Source organism: Bombus fervidus, chromosome 9 (assembly GCF_041682495.2).
Source record: "Bombus fervidus isolate BK054 chromosome 9, iyBomFerv1, whole genome shotgun sequence".
Taxonomy (NCBI): domain Eukaryota; kingdom Metazoa; phylum Arthropoda; class Insecta; order Hymenoptera; family Apidae; genus Bombus; species Bombus fervidus.
The window spans coordinates 10,645,712-10,669,603 of NC_091525.1; the positions used below are offsets into that span (position 1 = coordinate 10,645,712).

General features: G+C 32.1%; 1 protein-coding gene across 1 annotated transcript; it reads left to right on the forward strand.

The window, feature by feature from the left end:
- The first annotated feature begins 1,004 nt into the window (after nt 1-1,004).
- LOC139991167 (ABC transporter G family member 23) lies at nt 1,005-22,438 on the forward strand. The gene is made up of 15 exons (XM_072011088.1): nt 1,005-1,645; nt 17,546-17,684; nt 17,772-18,016; nt 18,140-18,317; nt 18,397-18,490; nt 18,991-19,200; nt 19,455-19,534; nt 19,615-19,846; nt 19,947-20,127; nt 20,219-20,334; nt 20,410-20,480; nt 20,565-20,653; nt 20,981-21,157; nt 21,308-21,394; nt 21,565-22,438. The coding sequence occupies exons 2-15, from the start codon at nt 17,581-17,583 to the stop codon at nt 21,774-21,776; spliced, it is 2,076 nt and encodes a 691-aa protein (XP_071867189.1). The 5' UTR covers nt 1,005-1,645; nt 17,546-17,580; the 3' UTR covers nt 21,777-22,438.
- Nucleotides 22,439-23,892: the final 1,454 nt, after the last annotated feature.

Genomic DNA, 23,892 nt, shown 5'->3' on the forward strand with positions numbered 1-23,892 from the left:
ATATTTATACTTGTCTAACTCAGGTAAAACAGTAGATATGAACTTCTTTGTAGAACCGTACAATTAAATGCGTTCCCGTAGCATGGAACTCAATAGGTTCTTGTCTATGCTACCGTGTGCTATTTTCAGCACTTGACCGCATGGTGCAGCACTAACCTCTGTTTGTACATACATATATAATTCATATATTCGTCGTTGCAAATCATAGAGGGCGTAAGAAACGCTCTGAGATTTTCGTGGTTGATACATCAGGCACAGTACTTTTTGTAGCTTGTCAGTGTCTGTACCATACTTTATCAACTTTTCAGAATCTGAATAAATTGGCAAGTGATTCAAAGTATAATAAGTTAAGACTATTTCAATTAAGTAACATATGTTATCAATAAATAAATTTAAACGATTTCTTTAAATATATAAACATGGTCCACGTAAAGTGTTTCATTAATTTTCATAATGAAATAACAAATGAGAATAATAACGTTTTTCGAAAATACAGTGACCTTCTAACAATTTTCTTAAAAATCATTATTCATTCATTCATTTATATACATATATCTTAGTTTTTATCCACTTCTTTTTTAATATAAAGCAAGAAGTTGCTTCAGAGCTGAATTTCATAAATCGTTTTCTATTGATGTTTTAAGTTTAAACGCGATTTGTAACCAAACTACGATCGAAGATTATCAAGAGGTAATTAATTTGCATAAATTCAAACCAGGACAATGGTTAATACTGTCTACTACTAATATCTGTTTACTAACCAATATTTTAAGTGATTGCATCGTGATTGTTTATCGTACGATGTGATTGTGGCAGTCAAACACAGATGCAATCGCATCGAGCATCTGGAAAGCTTGGGAGAGGAAGAGCTACCTTTCCCCTTCTCTTTGGATGTACTCACACCTGAAATAAATACATACAGGCTGTATACCGCTTACCGATTCATGAAACCCCCACCTTCACCAGGTTAACTTAGGTTTGATCTTGATTTCCTAAATGGAACACAGTCTTCAGCGGCAGTCAGGTGGTCGACGGTGTGACGATCGGACGTTGGGAAAGATTTGGCTTACATGGAAATGCGTTTTAATTATCTGTTAATACTGTCATGACACATACACCCGCGAGACCATTAGGTATTCAATAATCGGTCATTAGCAATCTCCAATCGGCACTTCATAACGAACAATTGTACCAACGATACTTCTAAAGAACCGTCGATATATTCTGGCTTATACATGTACTTATATATATATATATTTTCACGATTTTGATTCGCGCGCAAAATTACCGGCATTATCCGTAACTAGAGAGAAAAGGTTAGATTCGTGGAGCAAAGAGAAAAGTGTTCAGTGAAGAAACTCGAGAAAGTTAAACACACAACGAGAAACATTCGATAGATAACACAGTAAGAAAAGAGATACACGTACGAATTTTACCGTATTTATATCTATTTTTGCGATACATTATTTCAAGTAATTCGACGATCGTGTTTCCGTGTGAATATCACTAGTGCACTACCTTAGGTCGCGATTATCGGAAATATCGAAAGGATCGATTAACTCGCAGCACGGACATTGACGTTTAAGAAGTATTCAATTGTGTTTACCTTTTTACTTTCAAGAATCGAAGGACTATTCGCAGCGAGGTAAGTGAACCGGAAGTTCGGCTTATTACTACGGAATGCCAATGAATTCACTTTTCGTAGATAACACGAACAGAGGAAGAATAACGGGAAAATTATGCAATTACATATCGTTGTCTTTTATTATAATCTTTCTCATTTTTCGTACGCGAGGAATGACTGCTATAGTTTTGTAACAACGTTTGGCCAAATAATACTTAATTGTCATGAGAAAATACGATTGTTGTTAGAAAGTGAAATAATTATGTAGAGATTGTAACGATAATTAGACGGTGATCAGATGTATTACATGTATTATTACTGTCGTTACTATTCATACGTTAATCGAAACTATATATTATCGAACAGCTGACATTAGAGGATTTTATTTTATGGAACTGTCCCTTTTGTTTTTCCGATATTGTATGGATATTAATTGTTGAGTCCATCGAAATCGGTTTCCTATCTAAAGAATCTATCAAATTCTTAATGATTATGTATATAGTAAATTCTTCATGGAAATAAAAAAATGGGTAAATTGACATTGTACTAGGTCGAAATATTTGCTTCAAATTAGATAAAATGGAGTAATTTCATATGATGTTTCATAGTTTTCGTAGTTGTGTAGTTCTCTGTAATTAATTAATTACGAGAATTAATACATTTTCAAGTAGTAGTGTCAAAAACCATAGAATTAACATCTTTTAATAAGAGCTATAGAATCGCGTCTAATGAAAAATTAAATTTTCGATTGAAAAGAAATTTGAGTTAATCAAAAATGCACCTAATTTCATTTTAATTAAACTTGGTATTTATCTATGCAAAGAAAATACTTGAAAATTGCATGAAATGAGCCCCATCGAATGATAATAGGTCATGGTAATTGTATAATCAATTCGCAGTTATAATGACTATAGTTTTCAGAAGAGAAGGCTATACTTGTAGCGATTGCTTGTTCCCATTGACAATTCTTTTAAGACGCACGTTAGACGCACCGGGACGAAGAAAATTCGTTTTACGAATCTTTTTTTCGTCAAATCCTTTTTCCTATACATGTTCTTTCAATTTCATTGTCGTATCTTTAAAATTGTCGAAATAATAAATAAGTTTTGTAAAAAAATTCTCTGCACTCTGTGTAGCGAAACAAAAGTTACCGAAGCCAATTATTCGTAGCAAGTATAGTTTATTAGATGGGCGTTTCTTTTTTTTTTTTTTTTTTAAATAAAAGGTATCGATCTTTTGGCACTTTTAATAGAAAAAATTTACCAAAAAATATAGTTTGGAATGCTCGTGAACTAGGACATATGGCGAAATTCTGTGGACATAATATTAACCTAAAAAGAAAGAACTATCGGTCTGCTTTCACATCAAACGACGAAAACACTCTTTATTGATATATAATTAAAATTTCAAATTGATCGGATCAATACTTTCTTTTTAATTGAGCTAAACATTTGCGAAAACTTGTTTGGTGAATATCGCGTTTAAATTCTATTTATCTTGCAAATTAAAGTGAAAAAATTTATGCAGCTTAGTAAAAACACATCGAAAGTTGCAGATTAATTAATTTCATACTGTTTTCTAAAGTCGAAGTTTTCAAAAGAAAAAAAAAAAAAAAAAAGAAAAAAAAATAAGAAATTCATTCTTAAATTTAATTGAAATTAATTTTTGAATAGGGCAATGCCTGTCTTATAAATACACATCGAAACAGATTCGGAAAACTTTGGCAGAATTATCGTCTAATTTAAGCGCCAAACATTGTTGCCAGTATATTTTGAGAATTAACATGCTATTACATAACAAAGTAACATCGTTACAATGTTTGCTGATTTCTTTATTTTCCTAATTTGCTGTTCCTTTCATAACACAATGTAAAGGTTGGACAGCGATGGAAGTCTTAATATCTTAAGGACCCGCTAGTAAATGTTGCGTAACAGAAGAATAAAGTAAGGCGGTAGCTAATTAACTGTCTAATTCACGACATTTATGATAGGAAATTAGAAATCTCGCTACCATGGAATTTAATAGTAAAATAGCCGTCCATTTGATTATACAGTTTTGACAGGTTTCAAGATACGGTCGTAATTTGTGAAACAAGCAAGGAAAAGAATACTTAATGCACGTGTAGGTATAATTCACACTTATGTTGCACTTTGCAAGATTTTTCCCAAGGAAACCGCAATTTTGTGTTATTGCAATTTTTACTCGAAGGGACAAGCAGAATAACATTATGCATCGATACATTAAATCCCAAATGATACGGTACAACGGAAAAGAATAGAACTGTATAACAAAATTAACGAATGGCTCGGTCGGAATGTTTATAATTATATATATTTATACAGTGGTATATTTAGTAGATACAGGAAATATATCTAAAATACAGTAGAGCGCTTATCCGAAGAAACTTTGATACAATTATCGTACCGTTATTCCAACATCGAAATACCACAATGTCCGAACGTTTCATTGTCTGAATTTCCTATTAGCAGATGCTTTTCTCCATTTCAAATATATACATACGTGGTAAGTACATTTCTTACCTTATACAAAGTGTTCTTTGCTTTCTTTGATCGAGTGAATTTTATTATTTATTTATTTATAATATATTATGTGTAATTAAAAAAACTCGAAAATTAGAATTAGCAAAGATACAGGAAACTGGAAAAATTACGATCGCAGACATAAAGGCACAAAAGTATGTTATTAAAAATTGTCTAAAGCATGTAGATTGCTCGGGTGCTCAACAATAAGAAAACGTGCTGATGTAATTAAATGGTTTCATTGCGATAAAAACGGTAATAAAAACAATTTTATTAGAACGAAAACAGGAAACGAAAGTAGAAATGGAGAGGTGTCTTCTCGTGCCGACGCATTCGGAAATGTACATTGACGGTTCAAAGTACGAAAGAATACAATTCTATACAGTTAACTATGTTGCAAATATTATGCGAACTTGTATCCAAAAAGATATGGGATCTGTAAATATTTCAAGAATCTATCCATCAATCCGAACGTATACTTGAACGAATGAAATTTCATATCAGAAAAACGATTGATAACCGAAAATTTCTTTGTTTGAACAGTTTTGTCTGTATATTACTTCGAATAAAGGAAGCTCTCGTGTATCACAACATTTTCAACAATCTGCAAACAGATTGACATAATCCTGTAAAACGTAGACGAACGAATGAAATAAAAGTTTTGTAACATTAATTTCACATTTTAGTTTTACACAGATTTTAACTTTATTCATTTGATAGGGAAGTTTAGAAATTTCTATTTAATAGAACACCAATTTTTACAGAGAAATTCCATGCCAATAGGAACTAGGAGTGAACTTGATTTACCGCCTAATTAACAGTTGACAAATGAAGAGATCGTGACTAACAGTCGTAAGTGGTAGCTGTATGACTTATCGCCAAGTTGATGAGTTAATTAATATGCTATATACAAGAGGGTTAAGAGCACGTTGAAACGAGGGTCAAAAGATCTCAACGAACCAAGAAATATTTGCGTTGCATGCTCGAAACAGAGCTATTCAACTATTGTATAATGTTTATTTTACTTATTTCGAACGTGGCGACAAAAGAAAGCGAGAGTACGAAACCGTGTATTCCTTCTTCTCTATTCGGAATCGCTTCATTTGTTGAGGCACTCGAATCGAAAGTTATCACATCGCTGGTTTCAACCTCAAGTTGAAAAATCTCACAACAGGAATCGTTTATTTCTCACGTTTTCTCCCTTTTTATGAAAGAAAATGCTATGTAATGGAATTTTTTCTCCCCCGTTTTTGACGTCCCGAATATCAAAATCAACTTTCGCCCTATTATTAATTTAACGATTATTTCTTTAAAATATCCTAAACAATAAATTAATATACAAACTGCGATAATGTAATGAACATAGATATAGCAGATAGATCAATTAAAAAAAAATGTAATAAGTAACGATGTAAATTTCCAATAATAACATAATAAAATTAATCATTTTTGCACGCAGATGCAATCCAGTCGAACATCGAATGCTAAAACATTTCAATGTGCAAACTTTGATACAAGATAGTTACCTAACTAGATATTTATGTACATACATAATTAACAATGTACGACATGTGTATATTATCATCCGATCATTTACACCTCACGCAAAAATTGACCGGAACATGCTCGAAAAACGATCATTCGTTGGTAGCCAGTGATGCTGCCCGATCAATCCTTTCGACGCGAATTTCTCCGTCGCGAATTTACTTTCTACATTCGCCTATTTTCGTTGCCTATTGGCCACATGGATTCTATGACAACGCCGCGTTGCATCGTACAATTTCATTCTGAAAATAAAACCATTAACCGATGTCGGTTGCTAATTATTCAGCTTATACGCACTTTTTTGTAATTTGAATTTAAAAAATTCCCTATAATTATAATTTAGATTCATGGAAAGATTAGGTTGTCTGGAATGGAGGAGATGCGATAGATCAGAGTTAAATTTCGTGTTAAATCGTTGTCAGATGCAGAAGAGATTCATTTAAGCGAATATCCGTAGATACCGTTCGTGATAAATAAGTTTTTGGTGTATGCTAATTTTTATTAAATGTCAATCTAGTAAAGTCGAGTTTGTATAAATAAAAACAGATTCCACGTATCGGTTAAGATTGATCTAAGCTTGCAATTGCTATCTTAAATGTATTTTTTTCTTTTTCGCAACAAATGATCTCAGATTTAATTAACATAACGGTCATTACTGTAAGAGCATTTGACATTGCTTTGGAGTATTTAGTATTGGTACATGAATATGAATATATTTAAATTCCCAAGTTTATTTGTCGATAGAACATATTTTTTCGTACATTATGTGTATCGTAGAAATGAAACTTAGAAGTAAATAAGATTGAGACAAGGCAGGCTGGATTTAAGAAACTGTTCACGTTATTCAGAACAAAATCATTTTATAACAAAAGATAATGACGTTCCAACAAAATCTCGCATCCAAAATAAAAGGGAAAAGCGAGTTATTCACTTTCTCTATAATTCCTCGTCAACGTAGATATTATATAAAAGTGTATCTTACAAAATCAGTGCAGAAGACAAACAGAACATAGAACTAAATCTGTATTGATAAAACATTTTAGTTATAGCCTAAAATATACAAATATAAATAAAAGATATAAAATATTTGTCATCTAACTGCGTCTCACCATTATTATTTATACTATAGTTATTACCATATGAAAGATCATTTTACGTAACCTTCACCTCTGTCATGTCTTGCCAAGATCATCATTAGATATGATCATTCAATTTTTTTGTTATCAGATATGATCTTGCAATTTCGTTATTGTTAATGAACTTGTTTTTAATGAATTTTTATTTCGTGTTGATAGTTTCAATGGTCAAATGCAAAAACTCTTCAAAGAGTTCATATCGGATTCTCGTTTAAATAAATTTACAACTTCGTAATAAATTACCATGTTTCAAGGTTTACAATATATTTTTTTAACTAAAATAATTTTTTAAATAAAATAATAAGTTAATGGGACATTTTTGTTTTAACTATAAAACATGATATAATTGATTGATTATTTCTAATTGGTTTTGAATGTTCACATGTATTAGGATTATAAATGTCCAACTATAAATTAGTAAATATAATAATTTTGCAAGAGATAATAAAAGCAAGCTTATTAAATGTTTTTTCTAAAATAATGTTGAATGAAAGTACAGCAATATCTTATCAGACAGGTGTATTTTTATAACTGTGTTTATTGTAACACTTAACTTTATCGATAGATCAGAAAGATACAAAAATTTACAAAATACCCATTAACCATAAGTTTTCTGCTTGAAACAAACCTGATTCCATTTTCTTAGTTACAGATATAATTCATAAAATGTAATTTATGAAATCGTGTATCTGCGAATAAATCTATGGCGATAATGTTTACTGAAAATTCGCATTCTATAACATTTTCTTCGCAACGGGAAAGACTTGAACGCGTGTCTCGTTTCTGAAAAATCGAAAGGTCAATCGGTGACGAATATAACTATATATATATTTGACGAACACCCTGTGGAAACTTATACGCGCTCCAATTGTCACTAAGAATGATATACGTTCACTCGAGAACCAGGTTCTAAGTTAGCAGCGAACGAGTTCAATCACGCTGCGATTATACGGCAAATTGTACGATATTATCACAGTTTGCATGGATTCGTCCTGGATTTATCATTACAGCTCTGCGCAAATTCCTGGATTGAATTTTTGCATTAAATAAAGATGAATTAAATTAAAGATATTTTCTTATTAAATTGTCATCAGTGATTTTTTGACGAACTTTTAAGGCGGAAAATTTATACCGGAGATATTAAAGACAATTATATAATAAAATATGCCATGGGAGAGAGAGAGAAAAAAAAACCAGCGTTTCCTTGTATACTTAAGCATTTCAACAATCAAAATCATTTCGACAATCAAAAAAATGTCCAAAAATATGTGAATTTTGAAACTTTGTATGAAGATTAGTCACTATTGTAGAATATAAAAATGCTAAATTCTTACGATTGACGAAACTATTTCGTTTGTATTTTACAATTTCTCTTTTATGTTTTTGCATTCTGAATTTTTTTGCAATTTGTTGTAAATTATATCACCACTGGATCGTTAAATCAGTTTTATACGATAATTTTCATTATTATACAACTCGTATATTATTTCTCCTGTTATTTTAATTTTATTAAGTATATAACATATTACAACATAGTAACATTATATAATGTCAATAAATAATGTCATTTCAATTGACTCATCTTGAACGATCGATTCTCTTTGCTCTTTAGATAGGATCTTTAGATTGTTTTCAAAGACAATTCGAAGCTCATATTCATATTTATGATGTTCGCTTATGACAAGAGAATATACTGCCGTAATTATTCAAATTAATACCATTTCATTTTTGCTGTTTGTCAAGATTTCTATCGAATTACATATGAAAAATGAACAAATTACTATCCTTCGTCGTGGTTACATAAAAGTTTTGAATATTATTATTGGACGTGTCATTGTCTTTTGTTAATATTTTTTTTATGGTTCTCTCTATATATTCATTAATGTCTTTACATATGAATGTATTTTTTGCCCTATTTAGCTCTTCGTCTTCTGTATCGTTCGATCTAATAGTAAAGATCTTGGAACGTGAATGGAAAAGGTTTTACATGGAATTTGTATTTACTGATTTTTATTAATTTTTTCTATTATATATATTTATATTTATAAATACGAATTTTGCCCTATTCAGCTCTTCGTCTTCTACATCGTTCGATCTAATAGTAAAGATCTTGGAACATGGAAAAAGGTTTTATACGGAATTTGTATTTACTGATTTTTATTAGTTTTTTCTATTATATATATTTATATTTATAAATACGAATATATATTTTTTTATTGTATTAATTTTTACATAGGAATCTTGACAACAGATTAGATATGTATAAAATACTGTTACGTATAAAAAAAATTAAATATGAATGATATAATATTAAACGCTCAATTTGTTAAATAAAATAAAATTGGATATTTACTGTTGCTGACGGATACGTTGCATTAATTCGATTACATATTTGTGCACAGACGTGCGTGTTACATACATGCTGACTGCTGATGTAAACGTGACACTATTATTCTGTGTATCTGGATTACGTATAGAAGGCTAAAAAGTTATTTGAAATTGTTATTCAAATTCTTGGATTCATTCCAAAGATTCATAAGAATATTCATAATTATTGAATATCAAATTAAAAAATATTTGAGATATCTACGCGTGTTATACGAATGCGGAATGTAAATTAACATCTTGATGTTGTCAATCGCAATGATTAATACAAAATATACATAGAATCAAGTATACATATAGCATAAATATTTGCCACGATTGAATTTTTAGATAAATCATATTGCAAATGTTATGTTTCTGACCATATTTTGCATCTTCGAGAAAACCAGTTCTACAAATTCAGTAAGATTAAAATATTATTTTTGACAAATTTATGAGAGAGATATAAATGTAAATTTTACAGCGATGAATTATTTTTTGCATATATAAAGACCCAAATTGCACATAAAGTAGCAATAAATATCTTTTTATATAAATGATTTTTTTTTTCTTTTGAAAGTGTAATGGTACATGTGCAATCAACACTATTTTTTTTAAATGAAATGTATACTCTGCTTTACATAGATAGATTCCTCTTATCACTCTATGAAAAAACCATTAGAGTTTCCTTTATCTTATACGCGATAAATTCTACAAAATTGTAATTAAAATATCTCGGTAATCAATCAGTTCTTCAAGTTCAAACCTCGTTTAAATCTTATTAATTAATTTTCATTCTGTATTCTATTATTTTTTTATTTACTCAAGGCTTCTTCTCGTACTATGCGTTTCCATTTAAAAAAGTAACGCGACTGCCGATTGCACATGCGTTCATCGCATTTCTAAAGGAAGATACACGCTCCTACGGATGTGGTACTCCTTGAACTATTCACCTTAATCGTCTCCTTTGACACTTTCCCGTAACTGCACTGGTAACGGAGTTATAACGTGAAACAGTTGCTTCGATCACTCTGTATAACGTACGAGAATTCAATTAGTTCAACTTTAGTAAGACGTAACATAATATAGCATAACAAATTTAGAAAGCAATCGAGCACGATACATATAATATTATCTTTAAGCAAATATAAAGAGCAGTGACTATTCCATTGTAGTTCGCGAGCAATGGCCCACCTTCGCATAATCCGATCCTTAGACCAGGACTAGTTCCACGCACACGGACATCCAACCTATTCAGATACGTCTTACACCTATATACGGATGATCTACCGTTATAAAGATACCTTCTATGTACTCTTAGATGTAGTTCTATCACGCGTCAGCCAGTTACGCTTGCAAAGCATGGCCGTGGGGAAAGGTATAACCTTAGGACAGTTCTCCAGTGCTTCTCGTTAATCGTGTTCGTACTTTCCGATGCATTCCCGATGCATTCTTGATGCAATCCCGACTCTTGAAAGTTCGGAGCGGCTCGAATGTAAATGAAGGAACGAAACTATGTTTGAAGATTCGATTTTCATCGATATCACGAGTCGTTGGGGAAAATTAAAATAATTGGGGAGAGGGAGGAATCTAAATTAAGAGGATATTCGGTATAGAAGCGAGGAATTTCAATGGTTCGTTCTTTCATAGTGGATGTGTTTCGTATCGCGAAGAAAACGAAAAGGTGATAATTTTAGTGACAGTGTTCAACGTGAGTTGGACTTTCGGTGGATTTGAACTTTTAAGATCGAATAATTTCGTACAATTCGGCTTTTTCTCGCCGAATTCGCGAAATCTCCTGTCCGAAACTCTCTGATAGTCTTCTTGTTTTGTTGCAAGAAATAGACCTAGCTCCTCAGTCGATTATCGATAGCGTCTTTTATTAATATTTTTATGTATAGAATTTCGTATTATTCGTAGAATTATGTATTTTATAATATTTTTCCATTTTATACGAAATACAAACAGTAACAAAAGATCGATCGCATGCCAAGCGGCTTCTCACTTATTATTGCGTTACCGGTATAAGTCAACAGGTGCTGTTCAAAAAGTGACGACAATTTATTCCGCCGTGTATCACATTTTCCTTTAGTTTCGGACTTATTTAGTTTCCCCATTTTTAGTTCAGCTTGACGCGAAAAATGCAATAAACCATACGATGATCGATGATTTGGGTCCACCTATTCTTGTCAGTTTGTCCCCGCGCGAAGATAACTTCGTTTGAAATCCGAATACGATTTCTTCAGTCGCTTTATTCTAGCAATATATTCTATTAAAAAATATCTCCATTTCACTTTATGTATGATGCTCGTTATCGAGAAACGATTATATCCTCATCCGGTATTCATCGAGATAAGACTTTGAAATTAATTAAAGTATTTCGCGGGCAAACACGGTGAAAGTGTTTATGAATCACGCGTTAGATCGCCGCTTGAGAAAGGAGTTAAACAGAGATGTGAGAAAGTACACAGAGGTGTAAACGTCTCGCGTTATCATCGAACGAACGGTTCGTCCAACGTGCAAGTTTCCCTCTTTCCTAAATCGATTCGCCACCGAAGAAATTGCAACCGCATTATGCTCTTCTTTTCCGGACATGCGTCGAGGAAGTAGAAAGGGGATTATTCCTTTCGTACTTAGAAATCGAGATTACTTCCGGAGAACGTTCACGGTCGAGATATGGACAAGATTAATCGATTAATGTTACGTGACGAGAATCTAATGATACGCATAAAGATTTGCATCACACTGAGAATTTTCTAGTTTTTAATATCAATGATTCTACGTTTTATAGACTGAGGCGACGGTAAGTAGAAAACAACAAAGAAATACGGAATATACGATGAAGAACATTTTGCTCTCTCTTCGATAAATTCTATTTCTTTCGAGTATTGACGCTGTTTCAGGCTGCTGGTGTATCTGGTTTCTGGATTAAATTATAACTGTTTGTTTATTTTTCGATAAGAATTCTGAATTCCTCAAAACCAGTCACTAAAACCTGTTTCTATAATTGTAAAATACAGGATGATTTTAGCAACTATGGTGTCCATGGGTTGCTACGCCGTGTTATTTTCAATCCCACGGGATTCAGGACCTGGTTGCTACATCTGTATACATTTATTTAGAAAGCAAATTTTAGCCTTGAATCAAAAGGACCGCAATTAGTTTTATGAAAACAAAATTTACATGTGAAATCAATTAGAGACTGTTTATTTCCTTTTGAGAAATGAATTTAAATCGTAAAACGAAATGTCATGTTTGGCAAAAGGATAATACCTTACAATATAATACTATTTCCGTTTTAAACGTTTGGAAATTATTTTTGTAACTACCAAAAACAGAGAGAAGTTTTCCTCGGTAAAAGTTGTTTACCATCGAGAGGGATGAGATCATCGCGATGATGATTATTCGATCTTGGGATAACATTCGAGTGGTCTGTGAAGATCACTTTTCAATTGTCGAATGTAATTTTATTGTACATTTTTCTAATTAATATCGAGATCTTCTCGAAACACTAGCTAATTAAGCATGTAATTTACATTTAATTATGTACACGTGTAATTTACAATATCACCGACATCATCGTTACCTTCAAACGTATACTTCAAAAAGGCTATCCGAAGGCTAAACCGTATTGTTTTTATTGATGAAAACGATTGGCTTGAACAACGTCGATTCGATTCTGTTTATTAGATGCCATACTATTGCACAGTGTCATCGGTATTTATGCATTATTGCAATCTCGTAACTGGAGCAAAGGAGAGAATTTTATAATTAACTTATGATCGGTTAATCTCACGTTAGAAATAGGAATCAACGAATGTTCATTACATCATTTTCTATTGAAAAGAAAGTTGAATTTCTATTAGTTCTAGGCTACGGATATTTGTCTTATCGCCAAGCGGGCAAAGATTTTATTAACGTCATTCGAATCGCTTAAAACTAAATGTTACATTTTCTCGAAACACACGCACGCAAAAATCGGTTTCTTTTAAAGCCACTATAGTGTATAAAGCTCGACTGGGCAACATTCTAGTGCTGTACATTGGGTAACGCTAATACCTGCGGCATATTGATCGTAAGAACTACTATCTCTAAAACGGTATATATAAGTTACACATATAGATTAACACTTTAAAAAGAACTAGATATAAATTAGAATAAACATATGGCAAAAAACGTAGGTTTCTAAAATTAAAAATTTAAATGTGATCTTCATAAGTCGTTCCAACACATACATTTTTTCGATCCCACATGTCACGATTTCCATGTGAAACGTAATTTTTTATTTATGATAATTACAGGAATAACACGTAGATGTTTAAAATGCATATACTATGACTATAAACGAAATACATATAGATTTAGAAACGTATAAAATATATTTTATATATATATGTGAATATATAAAGTGTATCTTGAACCGTGGGCAAAAGTAGTACGATACCGAGGCGGTTTCTGTACTCGATTTTGCGATATCCTTGAAATCTGTAGTGAAATACACGGTAAAATATGTTTATGGATGTCTCGATTTTTTATTACATGTTCTTAGAATAGATTATTTATATAATATAAACGTAAAGACGTTTTCAAACAACTATACATTTTCGTATAATAATTCATCGACTTATGAATTTTAAAATTCGATGTGGTTTTTTAGAATGCTACTACCGATATGGCATTGTCTGGGTGTCTTTAAAACGATCAGCAGATTTCGAACAATCGAATAATCAGACAGACATCAGACATCATAAAATTTACAAACGATAGCGGATGACACGAGTTCGTAGTGTTTTGAAAACGTCGTCTGAATATCAGTTACGAAAATCTGTAATAAGAGATTTAAAAATTATAATATCAGAAGGTTTCAAAATCACTGCAAGGACAAATATACAAGAGGATTTTCCTCTCCGTGCCATTCAATTTTCTCCCGAAACATTTCTTACGTATCATTTATATTTTTAGAGATATTTGAGCGGTTTGATGTAAAACATATTTATAAGAAACAAAAGTGTAGCAAAATCACTAACGATATCGGAGCACCTCCCAGCAAGTCTCAAAACTCAAAACTGTAACATTCCCTCAAAAATATATATCCGCGTCTCTTAGAACTTGTCAAAACTGTGGATGTCGATAGCTCGATGACCTTTGAAAGATCTTGGCACGCGTCTCTTTTCGCAGTTCTAATCTTAGTTTCTTAATAAGATTGTATATCTTTATTTACATAAATCAAGTCTGTATAATCGAATTAACGTAAGATGTTAGCTATGAGATCATTGACAATTTGATACTTTACGAACGATTCTGATCTCGTGGTATGTCGTCGAATTTTTTATTGCTGCATACTAAACATTTTTTGATTTCACATTGATTTTCAATTACCTCGTCTAGTTGTCTAATCAAATTACTGAAATCGCTAGAGCGTAGCTAACTACGCTTTTCTATATTTTTGATATTTTCTGTTAGAAGAATGACCCACTTTTTAATATTCTAACTTTCATTAATAACAGATAACAAGTTTTCTCTTCATTTTATATAGCAAATCCATAATATGATATAACATGGATTAGGCGTTCCTCGACAGAATCTAAATTTGAAAGTGCTGATAAACCATCGTACGATAAAAGAAATAATATCTAATTTTAAATATGTTTATGAATTTTCCAATGAACATTCAAAGCAGACTATATTTAAAAATTCCCTCAATTTCTCATACAATATCGTGTAATTACAGTCAAAGGAGTGACCATCACGAATTCGTGTTACACGACTGTGATAACGCATATCGAAGGTAGATGTGTTGAATGATAAATGAAGGGGCCAGGTGATTGATATTTAATGTGTGAGAACGAACCGATCAGAATTCATAATGACGAGAACAACGGCGCGTGTGAAACTTGTTGTAACTCGACTTTAACCATATCGATGTCATCAAACTTATGCTATTGTATATCATTCGATAAGGTGAATGTTTTTAAACGGAAACTGCAAACTACAAAACCAGTTTATTAGTCACTTGCATAATATTCATAAATAATGAGTAACTTGATATCTGAATTAATAGATTTCTTCGGTAGCTTTGAGAAAAGAACTCTGGAACATTGAGATTCCAACAGACAAACGTTGTTGTGATGTCCTGATAAAACGTGGGATTAATAAATTAATTTCTATACATCTATTGTTAAACAATTTTTTTCAATAATCCGCACATTGAGAACGAAAGAGAACAGACGAGATCTACCGAGGTCAATTATTCTATTTCTGAAGAAATCGATTCAGTTCGTCGTAGAATCGTTTTGACATAAATAAAATCGAGAAATTTACAAAAATAAAGAACATAGAGTTCGAATTACACTCATTAATTATAAAGTTCAAGGGCGACGTTAATCGTAGCGTGAAGAATTTGGGGAATTGATATTTCGTAAGACCCCCGATCGGAAGAGTTGAAAACTGTTGAAGCGTGTAAACTTTGCGCAATTTTCTTGTAATATATCTAATTGAAATTTCACGAATGGAGAAAGTAAAAGAGACCATACAGAATTACGCAAAAAATAGACAATTTACCATAAGAAGAAACGATGCAAGTGGAAGAATAAGCCTCGATGGCCTTGGTGAAATTCCTCCTTAAGAGCAATCTATTCGGTATTACGTGATCGCTAGTCCTAGATTCACGGAGCCCTTTTACAGCGGTGAAAGATAAATAATATTAAAACGAACCAAGTTTGTTGAACATGTGAAAGAGTTGCCATACTTACTGCCGTTTAATGAAACGTTTCGACAGTGCGAATGTAGACCCACGGAATGTTGTATTACTTAAGACTGTCAGTTGGATATGTTGCCTAGGAGTAGCCGTACTTGTAGGATGAAAAAAAATACACACTTTTTTCTTCGTTTCTAGAAATAGGCGATTCGTACGAATGGAACGTTTCTATAAGACGAAGAGCTGAAAAATAAAACTTTTCGCGTGGATGTCAAACGAACGGATCATTTTTTGAACTTTCTTCTTCCTTCTGTATTGCTTATAAATACTCTTAATTTTAGGACTTTGACTTTCAATGACGTTTTACGTTTCTATTGAAATATGGCGTGCACATTTCTTAATTCTATTTCTGGAGATCGTATAAGAATGCTAAACTGCGCTGGTCGCGGTGAAACATACGCGAAAAAATTGTTTTCTTTTAGATGAGATTATGTTCGTGAGATGGGATTTTCCAGTTATTAATTTTCATGAAGTTGTTCATAAGTATTAAACAGCGCACTCTGATTCACATGTATTCTGCATTATAAAATACGAATTCATTATTTACTCTCGTTTCTTTGCCGAGATAGATAATTTCCAGCCTACAGTTTTGTTGATATAATATAATATACAATATAATATATAATATTATTTAATATGTATATTGTTTCATAAGTACTCCAAGCTGTATTCGATATTATTTGTCTACAACACTTTAATATAGCAATTTATCGATGAAATATGACATATATTTTATCAAAATGAACAGCCTTTGTATTAATTTATTCTTGTGGAATGGTATCCTGGTTTGCATATTAATAAATCGCTTTTCAAATTTAATACGTTAATTATTTTAGTCTTTGAGAATTATGCGTAAAACGATTGATTATTCATTCTTTACACCGCATGAATAAAATATAATTTGTTATGGAGAACTAATAGAAAAGATTATTGAATATACGATGGAAATTATTTTTCTAATACAGTTTTATACGTTTCTTTAAATAACGAGATAATTCTCATTTTGCATTTATCCGTTTTAAAATTATTGTAGACTGCTTCAAATTATGTGTTCGAATTATTTTCTATATTCGCCCTATATCTACCTATTTTTTAATCAATCTTGTCCTTGAAAGTATCTCACGAAGGTTATTATTAGGATTATTAATGAATATTATTATTAGGATTAAGAATGGAAGACGGATAAAATTAATAAATTATGTTAGAATCTCAATTGTTGTGTCTATGTATCATAATTCGTTCCTCGAATTTTTCGAATCGATGGGTGAATTATAGTAATAAGTCTCAACGGTGAATCTTTTCAACCATGTTCGATTAATTCCACATAAATTACGTGTTTCGAAAATTTCAAATCATTTTAATAAACATATTAATAAGTACTTTGATGTAAGTATAAAAAGGTAATAAATCTTACTAGCTATTAATTTACTGTTGATTTGTACAGTTTGTAACTTGTACACTTGTAAATAATTACCAAATTTGCATTATTTGTGCACAAATATACGTATACATTATTTTTCATTATATTCCTCTTGTTATGTATTCGTGAATATATGTGTATTTATAATTAATGTTATAGGTTGCAATTTTTAGTTGAAATCGGTGCCTTGCAAAATGGCAGGGCAAAATGCAGTCATCGTCAGGAATGCGAAGAAAACATATGGTGGTCAAGTATACATCTTGAATGGCGTGAATGTTACTGTTCCCAAAGGCTGTATGTGAGTAAAACGTTAGATAGAATTCATGTTATAACATCTTTTAAAATTTTACCAATTCGCTCATTATACGTACATCACTTTACACAGATATAGCTTACTGGGAGCTAGTGGATGCGGAAAAACCACTTTACTTTCTTGCGTGGTTGGCGTTCGAAAATTGGATGATGGGGACATTTGGGTACTTGGTGGCCAGCCGGGAACCAAAGATTCTGGGATACCAGGGCCTCGTATCGGTTACATGCCGCAAGATATTTCGCTGGTCGGCGAATTTTCTGTGATAGAAGCGCTTTTCTTTTTTGGAACAATCAGTGGCATGGAAAAATTTGAAATTGGTAAATTTAAGAACTTGGAACTATACTCTTATATTTTTCCCTTACGAATGCAAAAGAATTGTACATTATCGAATCGTATAGGATTTAATTTAAATTGTTAGATATTTTCAAATTTATTTTCAGAAGAAAGATACATAGAATTAAAGGATTTACTCCAACTACCACCCAGGGATCGTTTGGTGAAGAACATGAGCGGTGGCCAGCAAAGAAGAGTATCCTTCGCAGCAGCTCTGCTTCAGAGGCCTGAACTGCTGATCCTCGATGAACCCACTGTCGGTTTAGATCCAGTTTTAAGGGACAAGCAAGTATACTTTCATTTCCTTCCATCTTTTTTAAACTTAACGTAAGGACAATAACATAAACGGAGACTTTTTGCACAGTATTTGGAATTACTTGGTGCACATCACAAAGCAAGAAGGTGTCACGGTGATTATCACTACGCATTATATCGAGGAAGCGAAACAATCTGATAAGGTAAGTTACATAATTGAACGATAAAATAAACGTTCGTAACTTTCAATCATGATGAACAGCTATGTAGATAAACTAGTTAAGCATAAATTATATTATTAAATCAATGATACAAAGTAGAATATCTTTACGCGAAAAAACTAGCATATATTAACAAGAGAAGTGGTATTGCGTACAGGTATTAGCCTTGGCAAATACGTATTTTACAAAAGAAATTCACTTACGTAAACTTTCGAATCTTTGTTATTTCAGTTAAATCAATACATATGTTCCAGTATCCGAGTGATAAATATCTGACAATTATTTATCGACACTTTCTTTATTTTCTTTTCATATATTTTCATAATCCTATTCTATTCGTTCGCGTTCGTAATAGTAACAGCCTGTATAATTGTGCTTTATAATAGCTGCCTTGGTGACATTGTTCTAGCAAGAAAGGTAAAGCGGGTTGCTATAAAAAGATAAGTTTCATCGTATGTTAATGTCGCTATTATACTCTTTAGATTGGATTGCTCAGAAATGGTCAGCTGTTGGCTGAATCATCACCGAATGAATTATTGGAGCGATTTCAAACCGACTCCCTGGAGGAGGCCTTCTTAACCTTGAGTAAACAACAAACTGAGAATTTACGAGTAAATGATCCGATTCCTGATACTTCAGGGGGGATTAATTCGATGTGTAATTCGTACGATTTCGGCAACGGAAACACGAAGGTGATACAACGCTTGAAGCTTATTCACAGTTATATATATCTATATAAATCAAAAAATACAAGTCCTTCTAAACTTTACATAATGTTTCGGTGGTGCGGTGTTTGATGGTCTTCTAATCACGCATTTTCGCCAAAAAAAATTCAACTATATTGATAAATCATAGAACAAAGTATTTCTCTTTTTCTGAATGTAAGAAACATTTGATTTTATTTGTTAATATGAAACAACAAAAAAAAAAAATCATGTTTCAGCAGAGGGTGTTTCAAAGTAACTGGAAGATGAGAGTTATGGCTTTGCTTTATAAGAATGCGCTTCAGTTTTTGCGTCATCCTGGGTAAATGTTATAAGATATTTGATTATTAACGAAGATTACGTACGAGAAATTTAGTTGACGATTTCTTTGTTCGTCCTTAGGGGATTCTTATTTTCAATCATCTTACCAGTGTTGGAAATAATGCTGTTCTTTCACACGATTGGTCTAGACCCAAAAAATCTCAAGATATACGTAGTGAACGAAGAGATTGGTGCCTGTAATAATCAGAAATATTTAGGCAATATTACATACTACGACGAAGAACAAACGTGCAAGCTCACCGATCTCAGTTGTAGGTTCATAGCCGGCATGGACGATGATATTCTAAAGATGGTGCGTGAAAAATATATTTCTTAAGAAAAGGACTATTTTAAGAGATTAATAATCAATCGATAGAATAAAAGTAATTGTTAATCGTATTTTTTTTTTTCAGAAATTTTATGATAATTACGAAAAAGCGAAGGAGGAATTGATGAATAATCGCGACGCCGTTGGAATAATGTATTTTCAGAGAAATTTTTCACTTGGAATGGAACAGAAGTTAGAAAATATGCTCACTGTGTCTGACGATGTTATTTCGACTTCTATAATCGACGTCGAGCTACATACTCCAGGTATGTGACAAAAATACAACTGCCGTAAAATTAATTGTTTCCCAATTAATCTAGAACGATCATCTATCCACGTTTTCCTTCAATGTTGCAGGGAGAGAAATTATTTTATTCGTAAAGCAATACCTATACAAAATGTTCATAGAAGAGTTTGAGAAAATTGCTATGGAATGTAGAATTAATAAAAAGTACGCAAATATTCCAGTAAAGGTGTGTATATGTTAAAAAACAAATCAATATTTGTGAAAATGATCCAGAATGATGCTATATTTTTTAATGTTATAGTTTGAAGATCCGATTTATGGTAAGAATGAAATGGACTTTGGAGCATATGTCACACCAGTATTTTTGTTAACGTAATACTTCTTCTGTTGTAAATTACAATTTTTCTACGAATTATACGATCGTTTCATCTTTATGTATAAATTTTATTTCTCTAGAATGTTATTCGTGTTGGCAACATCTATTTCTTCGAGTGCGATCATAGTCGATCGTCATTCTGGCATATGGGACAGGATCTTAGTTCAAGGTAAATTAAAATATCTAATTTTTGTTTCCTTTGGTTAATTTCGTTAATTTTATAACGTGTTAATTTTATTTATACGCAAATGAATTCGTAAAACGTAGAAAATTTATACTATGAGAGAAACGAATTTGATTATGTCATTCTTTATCTTTGTTCCTTTTTTTTATTTTACGTTCGCTCTATTACCGAACATTTAATGAAATCGCTAAATGTGAAATAAATCATCATTGTCTATAATATTAAATTATCATATAAGTCGCATAAAATTGTTGCACGATTGTAAATGATAAATTACGTTGTTATTGATCCATAAATATTCATGTAAAACAGGCGTTACCACCGCAGAGATTCTGATTGCTCACTTGATAACGCAAGCTATAATAATTGTATTTCAAGTAGTAATTGCGTTATATATTGGTTTCGAGCAGTATGATATGTATTGCAAAGGATCGAAGATCGGTGTCATCGTGATGAGTATGCTAGAAGGAATTTGTGGAATGGTATACGGTAAGCTGTCGACTTAATTAAAATTAGCAAATGAATATTCTCGACGGATACGTTACATTTTTTTCATCCTTCAATTATAATATAAATTCAGTATTACTTGAATTGTAAATTTTATGACAAAATATTTTAATAGGAAAAAATCATTTGTAGGTCTCTTCATATCAGTGTCATGTACTTCTCATAGTGTGGCCAATTATGCGACAACGGGAACTTTTTATCCATTGCTTCTTCTTTGTGGTGAGTGATTAAACATAAGTTTATTTATTGTAGTATCATTTACTGCTAAGAGCGCAAGATGTTTGGAATCTGTCAGAAAGATCAAAGAAAAATTGGTGTACGTCTAATGTGTATAATATGAAAAAATACATAGAATACATACTTATTCAGAGCATTTTGACATTTTCAAGGATTGATCTGGCCAATCGAGGGTATGCCGAAATTTCTTCGATGGCTTAGTTTAACGATGCCTATAACGATACCAGGAAATGCACTAAGGCAGATTATGCAAAAAGGGACTGACCTCGACAAGCTGGAGGTATACTCAGGATTTTTAGTGGTCACTGTGTGGATTTTTGCCCTCGCATCCATTTGTCTGTTTCGATTAAGATATAAATCTTGATCTAGATATAAAGGTTAAAATTAATGTGAAAAAAGACATTGAATTGGAATATAAACCACCTTGTATCGTTTAAATAGTGAAAAAGGCATCTTTCTTCGCAAGCTTTACAGGGTTAGTTCGTTCTAAATTGATGTAGCATAGAGTTAGTTCGTAGCTGCGTATATATGTACACTAGCGGGATATTGCGTTTCCATATATATTATAAAATTGTAATATGTTTTTTGTAACTATACGAAAGTGGAGGACCACGTTAAGGAGTCTCACCTACGTCATTAATGTACATTTTGTCCATATACATAAGTGTAGACGTGCGCAAACAAAGTTTCTTTAAGTATTCTTAGATTATTATATTTTATATAAAAAAAAAAATGCGTTAGTTATTGATTGCTTAGTAACTAAGCAGAAAAATGTTAGGAAGAGGATATGCCTTTACCTCGTACTTTTACTCTTCGTTTAAACTTCTTGTGTCTACAGCTCTGGCATTGTATCGTAATCGTCCATATCAATGCTTGATCTATAAAAATGTAATCATGAAACAGAACATGTTCCATCAATGTTATAGTCATGTAATATTGTATATCAGAGCATTCAGGGAGATAATGAGAGAAAATAAACATAACGAAAATGAAACGATCAATCGTTTCGGCACCGATGAAATGTAATTTGTTATTTTTGATTTATTGATCTCCTCTTACATGTTTTTTTTTTCCACAGATATACATGTGTTACAACACTCACTATTATCGGAGATTAACATAGTATACAAACATATACAACGTGCGAACTATGCGTGAGAATTTCCCGTTTGTTTCTCTTTTTCGTAACTCGTTCTTAGGCTGGAATATATTATCGATAATTCTACTGGGATACGTCACATCGACCATCGATTCTGGAATGTCTTTGCGAAACAAAAGATTCGAATAGTAAAACGCGCATCGAGGAGAACTAAAGAAGCAAATATCACCTTTCAAGCATTGTTTAATAATCACGACGGATGCGTTAAATATTTCTATTGTAGGATTGGTTCGATCATCTATCGAAATAAATATGCCACGTAATATTAGACGTGGCCCATTGTCAGAGTTGCCTGGCACTTAGGCGACAGACCACCATGTAAATAATTAGATAAAATAGTAAAATCTAAAAAATATTATATAGTAAAGTCTAGCCGCTAAAATTCTATCACAATTCTTTTTCATCTTACTTGGCAACTATTCTTCAATCAGATACAAAAGAAAAAGAAAGAAAAAAGCGGTAGCATTAGTATACTATATGAGCCATGGAAGATTTTCTTGAATAATACTACCATCAAGCAAAGATACGCGACATTTGATCATTGCACTCCCAAGGACTTCTTTTTTAGAAATGTCGCAATATACAGTGAACGTAGGATTCTTTTGAACGAAACAGGTACATATGTATGTAGCTGGATACTCGAATGATTGATACGATGCTCGACAAACAGCAATAAAATTGTTTTTCAGACTATCAAGGATTGCTTCGAGTAACTTTTTCAAGTTGCGGCTAATAAATTGCCGGATGATTTAAAATTTTAATTACTCGTTAAGACCTCGTTAGATTTTCTTTTTATAAGACATTGAGTCTCGGCAACTTTTAATTATACTCAGCCTTGATTTTCAACGACTCGTTAATGTGTTTGTCATTGTAATTACTGCATGTAGATAGATCGTTTGCCGCAATTAATTCAAATCTTTCCATCTTTCGTTTCATTTGAAACAATCTGCAACTTCAGAAACATTTTAAAACCTCTATCTCCGTATAAATGTTGTTTAAGCTTAAGTTTGAGAAGAAAAGAAATATGCAAATCTGTTGGAGTGCAAAGTTCAAAGTGTAGTAAGAGCTGAAATAAAAAAAAATAATTAAGATTCGACGAATTATTTCTTTGGTTTTCTTTGGTAGTAGTTAGGAAACAAAGTTTCTCAAAAAATATAACAATAATCCAAGCCCGTCGAAGTTCGTTCGCGTTTCTTCAGTTTCAAACATTTTTTCTCTCTCATTCATCCTCACATCCTTCCTCTCTTACCAACGTATATAAAATATGTATCGATTATTTTGATTTCCCCTTATAAATTCGCCCTCGTAACCGCGAGATACT